General features: G+C 39.1%; 1 protein-coding gene across 2 annotated transcripts; it reads right to left on the bottom strand.

Annotated features, from left to right (window-relative positions):
* Positions 1-1,372: 1,372 nt before the first annotated feature.
* rb1cc1 (RB1-inducible coiled-coil 1) lies at positions 1,373-19,707 on the bottom strand. 2 transcript variants are annotated; one of them, XM_050074979.1, is made up of 23 exons: positions 19,356-19,707; positions 18,197-18,329; positions 17,978-18,104; positions 17,705-17,875; positions 17,330-17,532; positions 16,691-17,117; positions 16,411-16,581; positions 16,124-16,308; positions 15,776-15,962; positions 14,762-14,843; positions 14,569-14,633; positions 14,360-14,463; positions 13,318-13,444; positions 10,636-12,563; positions 9,587-9,773; positions 6,978-7,086; positions 6,459-6,750; positions 3,866-3,917; positions 3,717-3,764; positions 3,232-3,290; positions 2,898-3,025; positions 2,548-2,618; positions 1,373-2,281 (listed from the first exon to the last, which is right to left on the bottom strand). In XM_050074979.1, the coding sequence occupies exons 2-23, from the start codon at positions 18,265-18,267 to the stop codon at positions 2,204-2,206; spliced, it is 4,872 nt and encodes a 1,623-aa protein (XP_049930936.1). In that variant the 5' UTR covers positions 18,268-18,329; positions 19,356-19,707; the 3' UTR covers positions 1,373-2,203. The 2 variants fall into 2 exon arrangements, with proteins under 2 accessions (XP_049930936.1, XP_049930937.1); XM_050074980.1 differs by lacking the exon at positions 3,717-3,764.
* Positions 19,708-20,987: the final 1,280 nt, after the last annotated feature.

Raw genomic sequence — 20,987 nt, 5'->3', positions numbered from 1 at the left:
TTAAAAGTATTTCTATGGTAAACGTACTTGCAAAATTTGTATTTTCTTTTAAAGGCTTTTTTAAAATTTAATTTGCGCGATATGTTTCAGTGTCTGTGTATCCATGCGTTACTATATGTATGCATGTATAGGTTTCTGTTTTTGATCATCTGATTTTTTTTTGCCATACAATTTTGTTTAATTTCCTTGTTGGGCACTTTATAATCTCTATGTTTGATCTTCTACATGAAATTAACTTAATTATTATTTATTATAAAACCCTCAACAGAGGACTGTAACATACTGTTTTTTTAAATAACACTATTGTTACTTTTCCTGTTAAATTAAATGCAAAATTCCTGTTGAAATAATTACCACAGAACAAAAATGGAGATGCACACCACGTTGTAAGTTGCCATGCATACTGCCTAACAACAGCCAATTATATCATACAGTACTAAAGATAAGTAGTCAAGTGTTATAGAAAGAAGTTTGACAGCAAGTCAAAGGCAGTTTTAATGGTGGAACTAGCTAGAGACTACACATGGCAATGTTAAATCCCATTCAGCCTGATGAGAGTGACTCCCAGCAGCACTGAGCTCAGTGGGGGGTTGTAAACATTTACACTAAGAGCCTGTCCAGTGCACATGGTTGGTGCTTGCCAGCCACCTCGGTATCGAATGTTGTGTTGCATATTTTGTCATTCAGGCCTGTCCCGAAATTGTAGGAATCACACCATCAATTTATGAAGGAGCCATCCAAATGTGACAACAGGCTTATGCTAAATGGAGAAAATAGAGCTAAACATTGTTAAAACACCCCTAGACCCACATGGTAGAGAGTGCTCGGCGGAGAGCTGCTATGCTCCCCGCTGTGAACTGGGAAAGTGATGTTGGTGGGCTTCCTTCTCCATGAGGGCCGCATCGTTCTTGGGCCCCGATTTGAAGCCTTTTTGAAGTCTGTTTCCTGCAGCAGCGTGCCAACATTAATGTTTCCACAAAAGCAAAAATGCTAAATCAAATGAATACACTATACTGTGCTATTCCACGTTGACTCCTGAATCCCCCAGAAAATATTAAAAGCATCATTAAAAAGCTATTTATCATATATGCACTAAAAGTCACTATTATTTGTATTTTATTTAATAGTAACAAGCTATAATAAAATGGTTTCTCGTTAGTTAATACAGAAATCTCAGCAGAGGAGAGTGTCTTGGTGAAAAATACCAAATATCTGCTGGTGTAGTAAATTAGTTTTTATCCGTGAACCAGGAAAACTTTTCACCCCCTAATGATTGTAACGGTGAGCTCAGAAGCATCATGTACATTTCTTAGCATCACACATAATTCCAAAATCCAGACAACAATAATTGGGAATGATAAAAACAGCAGAATATGTTTGGGATCAATCCTTTATTGTTTCAAAACTCTATCTTTTACAATACAGTCATTTATTGTTACATGTGTGATCTGATGGATAATGTACAATGTCGTCCGATAATGAAACACAGTCACAAAGTATTCCTTTCTACATATCAATATTCTATGATAGTGAGAAGTTTGTGCTGATATATTTACTTAGTTCTGACAGCTCAATTAACTTCCCTTTTCAAATCAACAAAAGCATTGTTTTTGAAAGTGCATTTCAAGGATTGCAAAGACGACTGTTTCCATCAGTCAGCCATAATGTACATTTCAGTATTGACAGAGGGCCACACTGCTTTGTGAGTAACAAACAGCATTAACTACATTTCCAACTACAACATTTATCTGGATAAGTAAATCAAAGAAAATATATCAATATGCATGCCATGAACATTCCTCCATAAACATTTATAATAAATGTATATTTTTTATTTAATTATGTTGATAATGACACAGTATTTTCCACAAAAGGACAAATGCTGATAATGAGAACTAATATTTAACATCCAAATTTTGTTCAATTTTACACACAGGTCAAATGGCATAATGCCACAGTGTATAGGGCGATGCCCTAATAAAGTTAATAGCATTTGGTCCACAATAACAAATCTGGGTTTAAAAGAAAACAAAAAAATGTGGTAGCAGGTGGGATATTGAACTCAAACTGAAAATAGCATGATGACTATCTTAATTCTCTCCGTTTTTAAGGTCTTTCGATTTTCAAGTTATGAATTATGATGTGAAGTTTCTGTTCAAAAATTAAGCAATATAAATATACATTTTAGCTCATTACTTGGCTATTATACTTTTCTGTTCCATGGAACAGCTTTCACTCTGTAGAACTTGGTTCCTAAAGGAACCTTGAACCTGTTCTGGGCCTGGAGGAAGAAAAGAGACAAGAAAATAAAGCTTCGTTAGACAGACAGAAGGTTCACACTGTGCATACATGAACATTACAGCATCACTGACATGGATCAATTTAACACATCAAAAATAAATACATCTAAACCCAGTGTGGAAATTTTAACTAAAAAATAATAATCACAGCACCATATTTTATTTATGTCAGTACACTGGTTCTTGAATATTAATTAAAGGCACAAAAAAACAAAAAACAGATTAAAACTTTTGGCAAATGCTGTACCTTTTTTGCTTGGCAATATTCCTTCTCCATCACCTTTCCAAGTACCCACGGCCGTCTTGAGGTCCCTGATGCTGAACAATAAAAACAATTCGACTCATTAAAAACAAAAACTCACTCAACACTCAGTTCACCACACATAAATGCTTGTGCGTGTAACATAAAACCCAAAATGAAAACTGCAGTCAAAATAAAGCATAAACCAGTTTTTTGAGAACACCTGGACATAAAGTATCTTTGTTATAGATCCACTCATGCCTGATTTATGAAATCTAATAACCAACTACCACTGTTACATATTTATTTAATTACAGTTCTCATCATGGTCACAAAACATTTGGGCAATAGCTGACCTGGTTTGAGGTCCAGTGCAGTGAGAGACTCTGAGTGGAGGAAGTAGAGGGTGGGACCAACTGTGAACAGCACGTAGTTGTCATGCCTTTCATCCAGGATGATTAGAACCAAATCGCCTACCTGGAAACTGAAAAAGAGACACACAAAGACACAAAGGGATGATGACACAGACTTCCGCAAAATGATAATCACAAAAGACAACACATTAAGTAATTATACAATAATGTGTATAATTACACCGCATGTAATGATGGTCAGAGTTTTAGATAAAAACAAAAACAGCTAAAACACAAAAATCACAACAGTACAACGCTTTGTTTTTTATTCACTTACTCTCTGATGGCGATTTTGTCTGAATGCCGTGACGACACAGACGACATGCTTTGAGACATCTACAAAGAGAGGGATTAGGGCAACGTTACACGTGTTACACTGAATGGTTAACAACACTGGCTACAGACTTCTAACATTTTGGGCATCTGCTAGAAATAGGTGTAGTAATTAGTATGAGCACTTTTACCCTAACATCATACTCTAATTTCAGTGTCACCATCCTTTGTGAATTATGTAAAGTCAGGGCTGATTAGAATAAAATATTAAAACACAAAAGTACTTTTTTAATATGTATATTTGTATACATGTTTTTGTTTTGCGCATTTCACTAAAATTCATCCCTCTGCACATTCTAATGACACTGTTCCTGAAAATTCATTTCTCTTCTCTGAGCTCTTTGGCCTCCTGGGTCAGGATTTTACTCTTTGATGCTACTGCCACCTAGTGGAGCAGGTGCTACATAGCCCACAGAGATAATAACTGACCAGTCTTTGACTGAGGCGCTTGTTTTCTTCTTCCTTCATGTGTAAAGTCTGAAACATACATCACATCGATTAAAAAGAGGACAGACATCCAGAAACACAGCGTCTTATGCTCTCAAATTCAATGTGATAGATAGCGTTTGTGTATTTACCCTCTCAAGCAGGAGAATCCGCTGTTTCTCCTCTGACATCAGGATGTTGTCACTACAAGAGAGAACATCAGATTATTGATTAATGTCCTTCAAGACATGCTAGCAAAGCTGTATGTATTATGTAGAAATGTTATACTGTTGAAACAACTTAATAGTTCTCAATCTTAATTAGTGGTAAATGGAAAACTTACACTGTCTGATCCTAGCCTGCCTTCCTTCCACTGTCAAATGTCCTTTCTCTCCATCCATTTTTTGGATATTTTAAACAATGGTCTGTTAATTCCTTCTTCAAAAATGCAAAGGCAGCTTTCTGTCAGCGACTGGCAACCAGTATCATGTCGTCATAACTGATACTGTGTATAAACGCAGCCACTGTTAGGTCTGCTGTAAGTTTGTTAATGGTATACTGCAAATAACAAATGTGCAAAGAATACTATATCACATTTTTCTTAAAGTACAGCAATCTGAATAAGCTCATATTCCAGTTATTACAGTTCCAGATAATAGCTGGGCACGTTAAAGTGACACAATGATATGTATTAGTTTCTTGTAAAAGCAAAAGTGTTGGGATGCAAAAAACAACAACATATTCTTAACCTCTGAAAGAACGAAGTACGCCTATAGTACAATTTTCAAATTTGTTTTTACTGTTGGTAGATCAAGCAAAATGACACATTAGATAATGGCAGCATATTATTACAAGAGAACTCCCCTGCACTGAAGACTGATTGCTGTAATTCAGTGGCATTCACCTTTGATTGTACAACACATACAGTAAGTTATCAGTCATTATGGCTACCTGATGACTGTCAGCTTTCTGCAGTTATCAAATCTCTTTAACATCATGTAAACAACACAATATCCTCTGTCATGTAAGGAGGAAAAGAAACCTGGTTCAGCAGAGCTACATTTCTGCTGAAGACCTGATATCTTGACTAGGTATAAAGATTGTATGTGACAGTTTTCTACAGAGATGTGCATGTACATGACGAACACAAGAAACTTAAAAGTACTGCAGTGAGAGCAGTGGAGAGATCAAAAACGGTCTGTATTTGCATCAAAATATTTTAGGTGAAAACAGAAAAGTTTGTTTCAAGTTATCATTATAAAGTAAATGTTACTTGCACAAAATAATAGCTTTAGATTAATGACACCATCAGCGTTTAAACCTGTCCCTGTAAGACTCACTTTCACTGTGCAGTTCTGTCTGTCACCATGTACACCCTGTGTTCCTAGTTACATACATTTTAATTTTACTGTCAGTATGTACTGCAGCTGCCCTGACAAAGTACATACTGTTGTGTGGAATATGTGTACAAATGGGACATACTACTTCGTCGTAACGCTGCACTTTGACCCTCTTACTCATGTATCTGTTGCAGTCCGAAGTGTGAAATTCGAAGCAGAAAGAAAAAGTTTGCGATCTGGAATGCACAAGATCTTAACGTTAACGCCATTCATCGAATTCGCCAGTAGTTTTAACTTTCAGGGATATCTGCATACATTATAGATTCTAACATGTTATATTCATTAAAGTTAAACTGCATTCCTCTGTCATAGTGATGTCGTTTTGCTGTTGGTTATCTTTCTGATTATTTTGTTCACTTAAACAACTCCTCTTCTTATTATTACAATCTATTCCACTGGTCATCACTTGAATGCGCCGTCATCCGCCATCGCGGCCTCTGTCAGCTGAGCTATAATCTATCTGTGGTCGATGCCATGTATCTTCTGCCGCGCAGAGGATTGTGGGTCAGAATGGCCAGAGAAGCATGCTGGCTTGCGTACTGCATCCCGTAGTTCTGGCATACTGCATTTGACATACTGTGTATTGGGAGAACTAAATCTTTTTCTGGCATACTATTTACTATGGTAGTATGGGTATTGGAACGCAAGGACAATCTCCCAGGAAAGTGAAAGCTTGATTTACAGCACAAAGCAAGTGCAACCGAAACAGGAAGAGGATAGCGCTTTCCCCTGTAGCTATCCCCAGTTACCAGAGTGTCAATGTAAGATCTTTGTAATTACTATCCCCACGTGCTGAAATGACGGATGGTGGAACAACTAAAGTAACTGTGGAAACTGGTAGTTGCAGAGCAATCTGGTTGTCTTAGCGACAGCTGCACCGTCTAGAACGCGAATGGGAATGCTGGAACACTAACATAAACCAAAACTTAAATCTAAATAACTCAATTTCTACAGCTGAACAGTGAGCTATCTATAAAATTCAGACACACACACACAGAGTAAGGAAAACCTGTGTGCTTCTCTATAAACAGACTGTCCTCTCTGTGAACTGTAGAAATGCTCTGACCTAAAAAGAAAATCCTTTTTTTGGCTTTAGCATCACACACTACTAAACAGGTCTCTTATATATAATTTAGTTTACTTATAATGTGTCAATCTTGGTTAATTAGGTGTGGAGACAGGACAAGTGCGTGTCAGCACAGGCCTTAAAACAGATAAAGGCGTTGCCCTAACCTGATTTCTTCCCAGTGACCTGGTTTCTTGTGTGTAAACATGTAACAGTAAACTATATCAATATATCTGAAAGTATCAACAAAACAATGTTTATTTGCGAGGAGATGCTTACTGGACGGTCACCATGCTGGCTTCCACTGCTGAATCAACCTGTTCGTCTTCTCGAATGGCTGCCACAGAGGCCAGTCTGTCGGTGTCAGCCATGGGCTCAGAGGAGAAAGCCCCAGCAACAGGCAGAGCTCTCGCTGCTGCTCCAGCTTCTGTGATCTCCTGAGCTGAGGGGTTAGGAGTGAAGAAGGCAGAGGAGACCAGTGCGGTGCTGCGCAGGCGGTTAAGCTCTTCTTCCAAGTGCTTCTTCTCCTGCATGACACTGGCTCGGTCCTCAGAAAGTGTCTCTATCAGAGCTGCAATAAGTTCAGATAAATAAGGGCCACTGACAGGCAGAACATGCTCATTTTCACATAAAACCCTAAAGAATTTTCTTTCTTGAAATATGGCAGTAAGAAGTAGAGTCCAATGATTAGGTTTAACATTAACATAACATGAGCAGCATGTTTAAAGACAGTTTGCAGCAATGACTTCTTTCATTAGACATAAATTGATAACCCTCATCAGTATTTGCAGCACCAACCTTTGTCTTTCTCCTGCTGTTGAGTAACTTTCCGCAACTTCTCTGTGAGCTCATTGATGATCTGCTCCTTCTTCAGCTTCTCTCGGGTTAGAACAGTGTTGAAATTAGTCTACAGAAGAGATGAGAGAAGAGTTTGAACAAGGTTAACAGCCATTTTGGTCACAACAGAGAATTTACACCAAAGCACAAATGATTTGCTAAGTTCGAATAATAATGCAGATCAGCCTGCAGCCGTGGGAGTTACAGTTGTTTTTATTTAGTTTGTTTTTATTAATCCATTTGATTTTTTGTATTGTTCCATGTCTGATCTTTTCACCATTTATTGTACCCGGCAAATAAAAAAAAAAAAAACATGAAACATAATTATGTGGGCTCAAATGTTATTTCAAATTACAGTAAGTACAGATTAATTATGTAATATTTTTTTTTGCAAAACAAAAGTCTTATCAGCTTAAACTATGAAGGGTGGTGTAACAGAGAGAGGTCCAATATCTCCATAACAGAGATTCAGAGAAATATTTGTAATCAATGACTGATAAAAAAAAAACTTAATGAATAGCATTACTAAGCAATTTGTTAAAACTTAAGAAAATCTTTCAGTGTAAAGAGATCAGACGGATCGAGATCAGTGCCAGACAAGTGATGAAGATTGATCTGTTGATGTGTAGGGCTTAAACACCTTGTTTCTATCGTTTTATCAATCAAAAAAAATAACAAAAGATGGACTTTGATGACGTTGTGAAGTAGTGTGAGATAAACAACCACTGCTGCCGATGAAAATCTATGTGACATGACTTAGGCAGAAATCATGTTTACCGATGTGGAAATGTATTCGTTTTTGGTAACACTTTACTTGAAGGTATCTACATAAGAGTGACATGACACTGTCATAACTATGACATGACACGGTCATGAACCTGTCGTGAACATTATGTACATGTCATAAATGTTTATGACTTCTGTCATTACGTGTCAATCGGTTTTTGTAATGACAAGTTGACATTGTTTGGGTTGTCTTGATTATGACAACTTGACATTAATTAAAGTGACATTACCAGAAGATGTCTTTGTCATGACAAGTTGACATTAAATTTGTTTGGGATGTCCTTTTAATGACAACTTGACATTAACCAAGATGACATTACCAGAAGATGTCTTTATGTTAATGTCAAGTTGTCATTAAAAGGACATCCCAAACAAATCTAATGTCAACTTGTCATGACAAAAACATCTTCTGGTAATGTCACTTTAATTAATGTCAAGTTGTCATAATCAAGACAACCCAAACAATGTCAACTTGTCATTACAAAACTGACACTTAATGACAGCAGTCATAAACGTTTGACATGTACATAATGTTTATGACAAGTTCAGTGTCATGTCATATTTATGACAATGTCATGTCACCCTTATGTAGATACCTTCAAGTAAAGTATTACCGTTTTTTTTAATTTACACTTACTCACATTCACCCTCTCTTTATGTATCATTATGTTATATGGATTACTGTAAATTTATCATGTTGATTTGTCCTGCACACAAGACATCTATTGCATGTCTGTCTGTCCTGGAAGAGGGATCCCTCCTCAGTTGCTCTTCCTGACGTTTCTACTGTTTTTTCCCTGTTAAAAGGGTTTTTTGGGGAGTTTTTCCTTATCCGCTTTAAGGATCCAACGACAGAGGGATCTCATATGCTGAAAAGCCCTCTGAGGCAAATTGTGATTCGTGATATTGGGCTTTATACATAAAATTGAATTGAACTGAATTTATTCATGTTGTGGCATTTCATTCTAATGAAACAGTCAAGCTAACGTTAGCTAATGCTGACTCTCAAACTTATGGTGTTCAACTTGTTTATTCAGAAGTTAGAGCAACTACAGAGGGTTACGGGGACATGATGCCATTGACAGATGACCAAATGAAACACATTACCTTGAATAAAATTACAGATTTTTATGGATTTAAAGTTGTTGGAAAGGTTTGTGATAATCTAAGTACATAACTCAACAAAATATAAAATGTATATCAAATTGTTTTATACAGGTGGCCAAGAGTGAAAGTGTCATTAACTTTTAAAAGTTAAAGATTTTACAAAGTAAGAACTTACAAAGTAAGTGCTGTTATGTAGTTAGCCTTAGCCTGTTATTAGGTACACCCTTTTCACCAGCCCTGCAACACACCCTACCTTCATGAACTTAAGTCATTTTAAAGGCTTTACGGTGCTGTTGGATTGTATTGCATTAAACCTAAAGGTGTTTTGAATATTTAGTCCATCTTCACTGATATGAACAGGATGGATACCATATTAGCTCAGTGTCCACCTCTCTGTTGCAGAGCTATGTGGATCTTCACGTATTTTGCGGTGCACTCACAACTAAAATGTGAACACAGTCATTAGCTGCATATCCTGTGTGCAATGCAGCTGGAAATTCAGTGCTGATTAAGTTTAAAGCAGTCTACGATTATTAGGAACAATATATCATCAGCTATGACAAATATCTACTCTAAACTGTTTTGCAGTGAAATAAGAGAAAGGATTAGTAACCACTACACTTTAACATCGTGAGACAAAGCACTTCCCCGGCAATTTACAGCCCAAAAATACAAACCTGCTGCTCTGCGATTAGTGATGTCTTGAGGTTCTGCATCTCCTCATTCTTCCTCTTCTCCAGGAGGTCCATCTGGGACTGCAGGGAGGCCCTCTCCTGCTGCAGCCGCTCCTGTAGTGCCGAGTCCAGAGACAGAGGTGTTCCAGCATCTGCACGCCCCTCAGCTTGCAGCGACAACCCCTCATTGCTGAAAGGCACACAATACTCTTTAATTCTTAGAAGGAATTACGAGGACATACAAGCACACAGAGACAAAGAATACTAAAGGGGACCTATTATGCTTTTCATTATTTTCTGTTACAGTGTTGGATGTTCATATTAAATGTGGCCAAAGTTTCCAATAACAAAAGTAAAAGTATGTAAAAACCTCAGGCTTCAGATCGTTCTGAATATTGTTTCCAATGTTTTTTCTACTTTAGTTTTTTCTGACGTCATCTGGTGATGTCTTTATATGGTCATCGGCTCCAGGCTCTACGATCTAGCCTACACTGCTATATGTAGCTACATATTAAACTCAGGGAAACTTCCAAATGGTGTTAATTTATCCCCAATTTCTGATCAGATTCCTGCTGGAACATGTCTAGCTGTGTTTAGAAGCTTATATTGGTGAGTTCTTTCATGGTAGAAAGTAACGCTATACTCTGTTACAGTCATTTTGCAACTGCAACAATCAATCAGAGCGGACTGGGCTTTTTCGGGAGGGAGGCTTAAAGAGACAGGTGCTAGGTGTTTCAGACACAGGGTGAGTACAGGTCTTACAGCATGAAAAGTCTGAGAAAAATAAAGTGTTTTTTTAACTTTTAAAGGATGTAAACATGTTCTAGTAGAAACCCAAAACACATGTATGAACCTAGAAATGAGCTTAATAGGTCCCTTCAACAGTTCATTCTCAATTAACAGTTAACTAGATTATTGATCTGACCCCAGATGTTGTTTCAGTGTCATTTTAAATGTAAGTAGATTAAATTTACTACAGTCATCTTATCTTAAAAAGAACAAACCAAAGCTATATTTATATATGTCCTGTGTCATTGTGATCGAACATTTACCTTTCTGAGGACTGTCTCTCCTGAAGCTCTTTCTCAAGTTGTCTAATTTTGTCTAAGAGTCTCTTCTCCACGTCCTCCTTCTGCTGCTCTAACTCTTTAAAGGCATCTAGTGATGCAACCTTAGAGGCCTCTTCTTTTTCTAAATCTTTCTCGACTGCTTGTCTGTCCTGCTCTAGTTTTTTGGAGAGCAGGTCATTTTCTGCCTGCAAATTGCTGATAACAGTCCTCAACTCTTGCTCCAGTTCCTGGAAACTCCTGAACTGCATTTCTTTTTCTTCGCTTAGAGCCGACAACTGCTGGTCAAATTCCTGCTTGAGTTTCTGCTGCTGCTCAGCATGGTTCCTCTCAGCATCCTGGGCTTGCCGCTGCAAGGAGGAGAGCTCATTGCGTAACAAAATAGTCTCCTCCTCGTGTCTGTCCACCAGCTCTGAGATGCAGTGATCCTTCTCAATCCTCATGAGAGTCCTCAGCTCTGCTAGGTCAACTTCATACTCCTCATTTTTTACATGAAGCTGTTTTTTGATATCTGCCAGCTCATCGCCAAGGACTTTGGTTGCAGCCTCTACCTGGGATTTAACAGCCTCAGCCTGCTGCATCTTGGTCTCCTCAAATAGGAGCCTGATCTCTTCTGTCTCTGACTCTTTGAGGGCTAGCTCCACCTCTACTTTGCACCGGAGTTCAGCGAGCTCAGTAACACGAGCCTCCAAGTCCTTAATTTGGTTGTCCTTCTCTTTAAGTGCAGTGGCATGTTGATCAGCTGCCTCACTTAACTTTGCACTTTTTTCAGCAGCCAGATGTTCCAGAGCCTCCTGGTGATCCTTGGTAAGGGTCTCCAGTTTTGCCTTGTGTTCCTGCTTCAGTTTCTCCTCCATCTCCTTTAGGTGGGACTGCTCAACAACCTCCAGCTCCTGCCGGATCTTCTGCTGGCTACGTTCAATCTCAAAGTGCAGATTCTCAAGCTGGCTGGTCAGAGAGTCTCTAGAAGCCGAGAGCGTCTTGATCTCTTCAGTTTGATCACTGATCATCTGCTCCAGGTTTTTGATTCTATCCGTCTGGTTACTCTCTGTTTCAGCCCATCGCTCTTTCTCATTCTCAAGCTGAGTCAGTTCTTTCTCCTTGCGCTCCATAAGGCCTTCCAGCTCGAGCATCGCGTGCTGGACATCTTTGACGATATTCTGGTTTACTTGGTTTTCCTCCGTTAGTGTCTGAACCTGCTTCTCAAGCTCTTGCCGAAGGGAGAGAAGCTCACTTTGATGCTGCTCCTTCAGTTCCAGTTCATGGGTCTGGCAGATGTTGTCCACAATGTTGCGCACCTCTGTGGTCATATTCCTCAAAACAAAGCCAAAGTCATGTTGTTCTTTTAATACCAGGCCTCTCAAGTGATAGAGGTCATCCTTTACACTTCTGAAATTGGAATGAGACTCCTCTGCAGCAGACCGGTACTTATCAATAACTTGTTTGAGGACAGTGATCCTCGAGTTCTCCCTCTCTAGTATCGTGGTATCCTGCATACGCTTGTTGTCAATAGCGTTAATGACTGAAGAGTACAGCGACTCCACCATCATTTCAGGGCTGATAGGGTCACTGATGGGGTTTGGAGAGGTCAAGTTCTCTTCAATCACAAACTCATTGACAGCAGACATGAAGTCAGATTCAGGGCTCTCCGCTAGAGAATCCAAGTCAAGCGAGCCCTGCTGTAGGACTGGATCCATGTTTGGGTGGCCAATGGTTTCAAAGTCAAATGTTTGCGCATCTATGCTGTCTGGGGATAAGTCCTCTAGAGGAGCTGGGACGGGAACATGTAGTGGCTGGCAGCTCGGTCCCTGAAGGCTGAGAGAGGGAGGGGTTTTGGAGGACCTCGGTGTTGTAGTCTCAGGTATGCTTCCGGACTGTGGGGTCAACAAGGTTGATCTCTGACTACAGGATACCTGCAAAGACAGAACAAATGAAAGGAGAGGGAGAGAATGAAATATTTATTACACCAGTGACCTTGACTAATTCTAGACTAAATCTAAATTTCCGCTTACTAACTAGAAAAACTAGATCTCCACCAGCCAGCAGAGCTGATCGCAGCCATTCTAGATATTGTACGCTGCCCAGCTGCACCCTGTAGAATTGTCCCACCCAGCTCCCTTACAGTCAAGATGTCAGCAAAGATAACAATATCATTTTTTCTTTATGTAATATTCAGTGGATCAGAACATATTGGAAATTGAGTTAATCTGCAGATGCTCCAGTTCAAAATAAAACCAAACTTTTATTTGGATGTCAGATTATGAGCGATAATGAAGGCCAAAATATAGCCTGCAACAGACAGCTTACTTATTGTTCTCAGCCGAGACCATTTCCAGAAATGCCTTTTGCTCTTTACTTTTGCTAAGTAATGCTGATGACTTGTGACTCCTACCAGCCGGTTAAGAGAAGCGAGGAGTCGGCAGTCAATGACCATATAAAACAGTAAATAACCAAAACCACAAGTGATCCCTGAGCATACAGTCACTATTGTACACACAAAATATTAGGCTGATTGGTCCAGTAAAGATGAGTAAAGTGAGATTAGCTGCAGACAGACACATACACACATGCAAGCTTACCCCCAACTAAACACATGATCCCCTCCAGGCTTACGCCAAGTGGAAATAAAATAACACAAATAATGGTTCATAATGAACCCGTCATTACCCTTTGTTCACTTAGCAGGTCAGTAATAGTTTGGGACATCTCATCCACACTCTGTGCAGCTTGGACCAGCTGGTGAAGCGTGTCTACGTGGCGATGTAAGGGCTCGAAGTCACACATTGTGGGAACCCTGCAGACAAAAATATTAGAAATCACATTGAGGACAGAATCGAGACTACCAGAAGATTTCTAAGAGATCTTTCAGTGCTGACAGCCTCGGGCAGAAAGTCTTCGTTAGTGCTATAATGGTTGGGACTCAGGCCAGTTTCCACACCACAGGATCAGGCTTCAAAGCAATCAATAAAAATGTATAAATAAATGCAGTAATTTAGAGCTTTAAAATCAACAGCCTGTACATCTCTTGTGTCTAATGTATGGTCTCCTGCACATCTGTGCGCCCCAGCCCTTCCTTATCAAACATACTCAGTGCTGTTGGATTACTTGTGTAGAGCTGCAAAGATTAGTTGATAGATCAATTGGGTGATTAAAATAAAATAAAATGGCAACTATTTTGGTCACTGAAATATAATTTGCTCGTTTCATGCCACTTAAATGGGAGAATTTTATGCTTCTTTTTTTAATCATACAAGATAATAAACTGAATTGCTTTAGATTTTTGGACCATGAGTTGGATAAAACATGCCATTTGAAGTTGTAAATCTGGGCTCTAGGAACACATGGTACATTTACTATTTTCAGACATTTTTTTGACAAAATGATTAATGAAGAATATAATTAGCAGATTAATTGATAATGAAAATAACCATTAGATGTATATATAAACTTGTGAGACATCTGAAAACAAGATCAGGAGTCTTTCAAGTTGTTTGTTGTGTTCATTGACAAAGCATGTTTGGTTATTTTTCTACAGAAATCACATCAGTTACCATAAATGGACTTGATTTGATTAATTTGATTTAGAAATGGACACAAACTTCCACGTGTATGTTTTCACTGGCCACATCTTGGGCTAGTTCTGGCAGTGTTACGAATACTGATAAGGTTATATCTAAAGCCATTTTAATAACTGAGGACAGTGACTTACATAAGGAAAGGCTGCACCTCTACAGGACAACAAGATTTCAAGTACTGCAGGTCATCAAGTGAGATGTCTGGAAGTTCGTCGTCAAACCTTCTGGGCTTTCGTGTCTGTAAACAATAATAAGCAGAGCAGAAAAAAAGACCTCTTAAAATACAGAGGAAACAGTATACACCAAAACAGCTTGGTCAAAATGCTCTTCAGTTGTAACTTACACAAAATGATGTTGGAGGCCATGAATCAAGTCCTCTAAACAAACGATTTCTGAGGAAAGACTTCCCTGAAAGGAAATAAGTGAATACATCAAAACTCCGATCTCGTTTGGAATCTATGTGTTATATCAAAAGCACATTGAGCTCCGCAGTGACAACCCAAATGTCGTCAGCTGAGTTTTCAAAAGAGACTTACTAAAGAGTTTCCCAAAGGATTCCCTTTTGAACTTCTCAGCCTCATACAGTCGTTTCCCATCCTTCACAAGTGCGTAGGCCCACTGAAAAGATTGATAGTAAAGATATTACAACAACAAAGTAATAATTGTGTGCCTGACAATGTCAGCTTTCTGAACTTGGAGGCATTCCTTAGCATGGATTTTAATTGTCCTGTGCAATTTTATATTATGAGTATGTCAAAAAAGGAGATTATTCAATTTCATTACTGGTCAATCAGTGTACACTTTTTGTCTTATTATCCCTTAAAATGAAAAAGAAGGAGATCAGGAAACTGCTTAAGACACTGTTTAGGAAAAATAGAAAGCGAAAGCAAAGAAGCGCAATAGAAGTGGCTTCCTGTAAAAATCAAAAATCAAATATGAGCAAAGTCACTTCCATTGTTGGCTTCCAACTATTTCTCACTCTTACTGTGTATTTAGACACAGCAATACAAAGAGGTAGGACAGCAGTCATTATCAGTTGAAGCATAATATATATGCAGGTGCCCTCAGCAAAGATTTACAGAGCTGATAAAGCCTTAGTCTTTAGCCTTATGCTAATTCTATGGGAGCGGCCACCAATAGCGCAACTCCCAAACAGCACAGCCGTACACTCCTAGTCCTCCATGAGCCTGCTAAATAGGATGCCCCACATTAACGGGCATAAAGACCAGTTCCATTTCAAAAAGATACAAGACAAAAATGTCCGTTTATTTTGCCAGCTCAAGCGCCTGTTGTTAGGAATGTTAGATATTACATGGTAAATATGCTGAAAAGCAAGTATTCCCTCCAAAACATAAAAATAAACAAAGACAAAAAAAGATTAGAATGAACTTAATTATCAAGCATCAGCAAACAACATAATAGGCCTGTTCTCTCTTCATAACAGTGGCAGTCAGAGAGCAGTTCGAGCTAAATATGTAAATTATGTGCTCAGCGCTAAACACACAGTCTAAAAGCATGATTACTGTCCAATAATGACGTTCAGCACTGACCTCTCTGTAGTGGCGCATGAACATTTTTCTCCTGACGACTTCAACAACCGCCAAGCAGTACATCTGGGGCACGGTACTAAGGGCCTCCACCACCCTCACTCTTTCTATTAGCTCCGTCAGAAGTCTGAGTAGCGCCTGAAGCTTCTCCCCATCCTGGTCTGCATGAAGCATCACATAGCAGCACCATCTAATGAAAAATAATTAAAGTTACAAACATGATTGTCTTGAATTTGGCATTTTTAAAAACCAGGAAGTCTTAAGTCAGTCACATAAGCTTATAGCACGATGTACAGAAACCAGTGGGTTGTTAAACAAGCACAATGGGGAAGAAGTGGTTTTCAGTTTTACTTGAGTCGGACTTGAAGGTTGTTTGCAAGTTCTTGTTTGGCAGTGGTGCACTTCTTTTTGATGTCTAGCAGCTTCCTGTGGTTGTTCAGCATGATCATCAGCTGGTTGGTGTGACTCAGACACAAGTCAGGCAGAACAGATGTATCCTTCAGGTTTTCGGCCCGCTTCTGATTGGCCAAAAATCCCTGCAGGAGATAACATGTGAGCACAATTCATAAAAAAAAAAAAAAAAAAAAAAAAAAAAATCAAAGAGAGAGAGTAACTTAATAGTGTTTTACTTGACGTACCTGAGCAAGTTCTTTCTGTTCATTCACCAACTTCTTACAGCTTGCAATCATTTGGTCTAGAGCGTACAACCTGTCCTCAAGCCCCTTGATGGCTTTCATGTTTTGATTATCTAGCTTGGCAATTGTGTCACGACAATCTGCCAGGAAGGGCTGAATAATCCGAGGGTCAAGCTGAAAGAAACAACATTTCAGTCAAGGCTCGTGAGATTTTCCACTACAATTCATGACTACATATTTAGAGCACTCTTTTGACGTGTCTATTTATACATCTGTGACTCACCCTATTGATGGAGTCGAAGCATTTCCTCACAACCGATTCCACATCATTGGGTCGGTCTTGCACGTTGATCCAGTCTAACAGTGTGACATTGAAGGAGGGCTGGTTGGCGAGCTCTGGAGCATCATCATCATCATCATCATCTAATAGCGCAGCTCTCAGCCCACCACTGTCAGTCATTTCATTTGTTTCCTGATCTCCAGTTGACTCACATGTGGCCGTCCCCGAAGCAGAGAAGGATGCTGATGACTTGGAGGGCTTCTGTGCATCAGTAGCGCAGAGAACAGAGTCAGTGGACTTCTCTTCTTCTGTCTCATCTGAATCCTTCTCTGGGGTGGAGCTGGACTTCTCTATGCTCTCTCTATAACTGTGTCTGGTCAGACATTCCAGCAGAGGTATCCTCGCCATGACAGACACTGATGTCCCTAACCTGCAACCATAACAAAAGCAAGACATCAAGTTCATCAGGTTAATTTCCTTTTAGCAGGAATATATTACAACTCAGATTTATTTACTGGTATTTCAGTTATTTAACTGAGCTAATATTTTGATTAAATAATTAGTTACCGTGTCAGAGAAGGCAACATGCGGATATAAGCATACAGTACTTTGTATTATTATGTCATCGACACCAATACTTACTTTGAAAGTTTGACTTTAATTTCTTCCAGGTCATGTTGATAGTTTGCGTATGAAGTGTCAAATTTCACGAGCAACTTCTGATAAGACAGAGTGCAGTCATCCAGATTAGCCATAATAGCAGCCCAGCCTTGGTGTTGAAGGTGTTCATCGTGAACCAATCGTTCACAGAAAGAGCAAAGTTTCTTGGCAACTTCAAACATTTCCTGAAGAGACAAAAAATAAAGACAACACAAGTTAGGATCATTTCATAGTTAATGGATTACTTACAATTATTTTATGTGTTAGGCTCACAGTGACAAGCAAACATCCCAACACACTTTCTTGGGCCAGAGATGCCCCAGTGAAAGGCAGCTTAAGAAAGAAAAAGATAACTACCAGAGCAAGTTGTGTTCGCGAGGCAACAGTGTGAAAGACAGCTGGCATCAGTAGAGACTCCTCCACCTTAACCTGAATCTCACTCTCAATTGAGAAGGTGGTTTTAGGGATCGTTGGATCCCGGTCACACAAGATCATCTCTTTGTTGAACAGGAATATGGGGTTGGTTTCCTAAAGAGCAACAGTCAAACATAGGTAATCAGTACATCACAAATGCAACCTGTATATCCTCAAGGCAAATACAAAACACACTAATAAATTGTAGAAACTTACAGTGCCAGCACTGTAGCTGCAGACACGTCTCTCTGCAGCCATACATTCCCCTCCATTGACAACAAGGACTTGATGTTGAATTGCAATCTTATATTTGGCTTGGATGGCATGTTTAAGCTCCAGTACACTGAGACAAAGAAAGAACATATTTAGGTCACAATAGCTAAGATGTACTGACCACTATTCCCGACTACTATCAGTAAAATGCCTGCTTCTTACGTTTGGACAGCAAGATCGGTGTCAAATGTCAATGTGCTGCCATTGTTGACCTGGAACACATACAACTTCATGTTGAATCTCCCAGAGTTCTTCGCATTTGCCTGTCTTGCTCATTTATTCATTCAAGGCCACCCTGTGAAAAAATAACACACACATGAACATGATTTGGCTAGTAATCTCAAGTTTTACATTTAATTTAGTTTAACTTACTATTACTAAATAAGACATGCTGAGGTGATGCTTTCATTAACTCAAACTACAATGCCATAAAGCCACTTGATTACTACCTGTTGTATGTATGTATAATTACGTGTAAGGACACTATTATCATAGCCTGTGCCGGTACATGATTTATGACATAATCTTTAAATGAGGGCAATATATCATCCCCTTTCACCCAAACGTGTAAGGCCCTTTATCTTGTCTACTGAATAACTAGCTTGGAAGCTGAGTCACCATGTCGTTTGTAACTGGACACTGTCAAATTTACATTATGTAAGAAGTCACTAAATATGCTGGTCTGATGTAAGACAAAGGCAAACTTTCAAAACTGCCTGAAGAAGTAAACAGTTCACATAGCTGACGTTTAGCGGTGAACCAGAAGGCTACATTGGTGATACACCAAGTTAAACATACAACAAAGGACAGCTAGCGCCAACTACCCACTAACTGTTAACTGTTGTTAGCATGACAACATAAAACACCTTACCCGCTAAGTTGCTATCACAGACTATGTGACTGTTAGTTAACGTTAGCTCGTTGCCGTAATTAACTGTCTCTCTGCGGGCCTCTTAACATTAAGGGTTAACGATACCGGAGTACAAATGTTTACTGTTTAAAGGACTGAGAACACTGGCCGTTAACGTTGCTATTAACCTCGAGGACTCCGGTTAGTAATGGTTACAGTGCCAATTTAACAAGGGGCCACCAGCAGCTGCTAGCAAGCTAGCTAGTCAATAACAACCCGCTGACTGCGCTAACTGGCTATTAGCTAACACAGCTGTCAAGACAGCGCAAGATAGCGATTTCTAACGTCGCTGAATTTGACAGATGTAATAAGATTAGCCTAAATAGCCAACATCCCCTGCTAAGACGTATATTTGTATAAGGATGGGATTCCACATTGAATTAATTTAATAAGTGATTTCGCTGGCCTTACCTCACTTTGCTCGCATCTCCCCGTTCTTGGTCTCCACCTCGCATAGGCGAGTTGGTTAGCTAACAAGCTAGCAACCAGGCTAGCTAGCTAACCCGTTTTGGCTTGGCATACATAGAGCTAGCTTAGCAAGCCACTCAGCTAACGTTAGCTAGACTAAACTACACTAGAATAGCTGACAACCATGGCTGGTTGCACGGATTAACCATTGTGCTGTAAAAGAAACGTCTAATTTGGCGAACTCAAGCGGAGATGGTGTAGCACACGGACAAAACCACCAGTTGTTTATCTCAGGTAGCTAACTACGCTAACACCCTCTCAGTAGCTCTGTCTGTTTTGTTGTTGTCATCTGTTGATGGGCGGATCGGAAACGATCCGTTCAAATGCGATTCAACTGAAAGCCAGCATGTTGCAAGCTAGGCTCACTTAATACTTGTATATATTTTTAAAGCTCACACTACATTGTTAATTCTGAATTCATATGCTTATGCCTAGTTTTAAAACTGTGTTTTTCATTAGGCTAAACATACAAACTATAGTAACTTGGTTAAATTGTTTTGTCTGACTGCCTGTGTCTAATGTTATCATTTGTGCATTTGAATTTAGCGGTCATAAAGGACTGCTTTATTCACTGCCTTAATAAGCCTGCATTATTACAATATTACATTATGTCATAACACTGCTTTCAGTGTAAAATTAAGTTCTATTTATCAGTGTTTCAAAATCAAGAACTTCAGAGCATTAGATATAATCTCTATGGAAAAAAAATTGTTCCATGTTGTCATTTATACAGCTATTCTTTAATTATTGTTTTTTCGTGTTGCATACATGACCTATAAGCCTACTAGAATCAATACGGTAAATTAACAAATCATAGAATGCTCCTGGGATGAGTTTATTTTTTTCTGAAGGCTGATGCGAAAGTTAGCGTCGCACTGTTCCCTCGTCAAAAAGCCTACGGGATTTTTCCTTTGGGTTTTGGATTATTGCTGAAAATACCTCTGTGGCAAACAAAAGTTTTTTATACTTACATGTTTTGTTCGGCAGGATAATCTTCAGAAGTGAGCACCATTTTCATGATTATTGAAGCCTAAATGCAATTTCAAAAAGTAAAATGCTAATGTTAGGCTATTAACAAATTACACTATAGTTGCACCACCTAAAGTCACCACCATAACAAGACTGTGTTGTGCACACCTTCGCGTGATGACGTTCCGTAGTCTCATTTAGCCACTTGTTAGCAATTGCCTTTTTTAAGACACATAGATGTCTTAAAGTTCACAAGTGGAGTATTTTACTTATGTATCTTATGTCATAGAACAGAACATGAAAGTCTCCTAAGTTTGTGTTAACCACAGACCTTAATTCAGGCATCTAACCAAAACCCATTGACTCTGAGATGAGGGAACCGTAAATGGTACAATGCTAACCAATTTCCAAGTTGTAGGACTCATTCCTGTCATACTCCATTGAATTGGTTCAAAAGTTTCAGCTCTTATAATAGTGTCTAACTTCCCACCAGTATGTACTTTCGTCACTGTACTTTTCCAGGTGTATTCTGGGAAAATAACAGGAAAAAAACGATGTCGAGTGTTTTGCTGCAACATGAGAAGGGGTGTGGTTAATGTAAGGCTG

Source organism: Epinephelus moara, chromosome 21 (genome assembly GCF_006386435.1).
Source record: "Epinephelus moara isolate mb chromosome 21, YSFRI_EMoa_1.0, whole genome shotgun sequence".
NCBI lineage: Eukaryota > Metazoa > Chordata > Actinopteri > Perciformes > Serranidae > Epinephelus > Epinephelus moara.
This window is presented reverse-complemented; position numbering and strand designations above follow the sequence as displayed.